Below are 3,091 nucleotides of genomic sequence, written 5' to 3' on the forward strand. Positions count from 1 at the left end.
ATAATTACGTTCGGCATCCCATCCAACAAAACTCTACTGCAAAACCACCTCATACGGCTATAGTGACCTTATCTTTATACAAATCTATCTTTAAAAAAACAACTAGTTGGACCAGACCAATAACCAGTCTTTCCAACAGAATCAGGTAAGATCTTTGCAACAGGACTAGGTGACCCTGCTATTGCGATTTGAAGGTCAACCCAACACACGAAACAAGTTTTGACAGATTTCATTTTACCGTAATTAGTATGGAGAATGTGATTATAAAAACATTCTATAGTCACAAACTTACATTAGTTATCCAGTTTTTTTAATAAAACAAAGATTGTATGAATTAAGAAAACTATTTTAAGCATTTAATCTGTTTGCCTCATTTAGATGAGGTTCGTTAGACAATAAATGAATAATCTACAACATCTCATCATCTTTCATAATCCCAAAGCTTTATAAAGATAAAAACTTAATAAAATACCAATTGCAGTACAAAAATGACACCAAAGTACATTAAACCAATAATAAAACTAGCAGAGATCCATATTTTAATTAAAAACAAACTTAAAATAAAAGCAAGGGCCTCAATCAAACTCTTTGTTGGCTCTCGATATCTTCTTAACACTTAACCTCCTTCAATCCAACACCAAAGTACAAAAATGTGGGGTCAGCAGCACCATCTTTGTAGTAAGCAAACACTATTGTACTATCATCATGCATACCCTCTCCAACAAAACTGCAAAGAATTCATTCATTCATCAAACACAATTAGCTTTCAAGATTTTCTAATAATTTAGGGTTTTTATGTAACAAAAATAATAGACTTACAACTGGAGGTCGCTGAGCTTGGCAAGAAGGTACTTAGTTGCTGCCTCAATGTTCTTCTTGAAGAACTGTTGCTGCTCTTCATCAAGCTTGGGAGTAAGTTTCTTGATGTAGTTCTTGATATATCCAACAAACTGCTTCTTGTCAAATGGGGGTTGCTCCTACACAATGTTTTCATATATTTATTACTCCTCCATATGAACTTCAAATATGATAAAAGCTTTTGGAATGGATTAGTTAACACTTTTTACCTGGAGTCTGAAGGTGTCAACAATGTCAACAACCTTCACTGCTTGATCATCAACGCCCTCATCATCTTCACCTCCTTCAGCAGAAGGGTTTGCACCTATGTTAACATCAACTGCTCCTTGTACCACCCACTGCAAATATAAAAATTATCCTGTTAATGATTATGAACATGCTTTGCAATACCAAAGAATTAGAAAAGAAAAGATGATACAAGAGAATAAGATATACCTTTCCTTCAACTTCCCATAGGATCCCATTCAGGATCTCAGTGTAAGGAAAAGAGTCCGAGAGAAGCTCATCACCTAAAATTAGACATGCAATTTTGAATTAGATGTGGAATAGTGGAAGATCAAAGACGTAATAATCATTGGTCCAAAGATCTTTGCTTAGGGCTGCTTATGAAAACATTTAAGTCACTTATAGAATACAGACAATCAAGCACACATCCATCTTCTCTAATCATCCCATGTTATAGTACATGTCTAGAACACATCACTTGCAAAGCCGAAAAAAGGCTATGGATTTTTTTGGTAGAAGATATGTCAGTACAGAAAGATTTAAGATATTTTCGAAAGAAAACTATCAACTACAAAGATACACTTTCAGCGATATTACTAAGATTCGAAGCTTAGGCATAGTAAATAAATCGACGATGAACATAAGCAAATAACCAAAGGTGTGAAATCTTAAAAGAAGGTAATAAAAAAATCAAACACAAAATTGAACCTAGAAACTATTGTTCAGATCTAATAGAACTACAAATCCAAACATCAAAGAAGAACCTAAGAAATTATTTATCCAACACATATATTATGACCAGATCTACACAAAAACAGAGCGATTAAGCATAATCAAAGACCAAAAAAAAACCTAATTTTACAATCACAACACTGCGTTACTTCAAAAACAACTGATAACCGGAACTTCGTCAATCAATTATAGAACTCGAATCAAACAAGAAACGATGAATAAATAGCTTACCTGTAAGCAAGTCTTGGTAGACCAACATGTTTGCAAGATGCTTCTCGAATCGGTGGAAAAAGGGAGTCGAAAGAGAGAGAGCACCTTGCGACGGGGGGGAGGGTTTGGGGAGCGGATATACAGCGAGTATATATAGAGCGAGGGTTTGGAGAAGACGATGCAGAACAGGACTCTGAGGGATATTACAAAAATAGGTCTTCAGCTTTGCATAATTACCATCTTTACCCTTTCTAATTATTTGTCCATATGGTTGGCTTCAAAGCACCCGGTTCTCTCTTTTTATTTCAACTTTTGACTTTTGGGCATCTTTTATTCTTTATACCTTGGCATCTTTTAACAATTTTGATATAAGTTTTTATGCAAATTTTATAAAAATATTTGCAATATCTTTCCGTAATCTTGAAGTGTTCATTCTATATAATAAGTTATATAGTTCAATACATATCGATTGAAGACAAACGGGCAACAAGCTGCGCCGCTAGCCCTTTCTGGATGGCAAAACCAATTCTTTTGAAAACAACATTTGTGGATTTAGGAGATATGACATTAGAATGCATGACCCGTTAGACTCTATTGAGGAGCTCCACCGTCTCTGGTGCGTGAAAATCAAATGTATCGAATGCAAAAGGTACAAACACATGTTGATTTTCTATACATGCATTCTCGTGCTTTACCACTTTGCACGCAGCGGCTTTCAAAGCGGCATGCCCAGCTGTGAAACCCCCGCTCCCCAAACCAACGAGTGGAGAGACCCCAGTAAGATCCACGCACGCATGCTTCCCTCCTATCCATCCAAAGACCAAAATGCCAGTCGGTCTAAGTGTGGACCTTCCATCCTGCAGGTCCGTCAAAAAGTTCACTGGCGCTTCTTTCTTCACAGAAATACCAGCACGCCGACAAACATTAAAGAGAACATCCTGAACCACATCATGTCTATACTTGAAACCAGGGAGCTCTCTACAATGAACCGTGTGTTCCCCAAAGGTATCCAAACATGCCTTGCGACAATCTGGGCATATCTCGTCAATTGGGAATATGGGAATCA

General features: G+C 36.7%; 1 protein-coding gene across 1 annotated transcript; it reads right to left on the minus strand.

Annotated features, from left to right (window-relative positions):
• Window positions 1-426: 426 nt before the first annotated feature.
• Window positions 427-2,200, minus strand: LOC145165692 (translationally-controlled tumor protein homolog). Its single transcript, XM_079084491.1, has 5 exons — window positions 2,047-2,200; window positions 1,294-1,367; window positions 1,068-1,196; window positions 820-977; window positions 427-727 (listed from the first exon to the last, which is right to left on the minus strand). The coding sequence occupies exons 1-5, from the start codon at window positions 2,072-2,074 to the stop codon at window positions 610-612; spliced, it is 507 nt and encodes a 168-aa protein (XP_078940617.1). The 5' UTR covers window positions 2,075-2,200; the 3' UTR covers window positions 427-609.
• Between the last annotated feature and the right edge of the window lie 891 nt (window positions 2,201-3,091).

The sequence above is a fragment of the Lactuca virosa genome, chromosome 3 (assembly GCF_052849685.1).
Source record: "Lactuca virosa cultivar CGN04683 chromosome 3, Lactuca_virosa_CGN04683_v6, whole genome shotgun sequence".
NCBI classification, from domain to species: domain Eukaryota; kingdom Viridiplantae; phylum Streptophyta; class Magnoliopsida; order Asterales; family Asteraceae; genus Lactuca; species Lactuca virosa.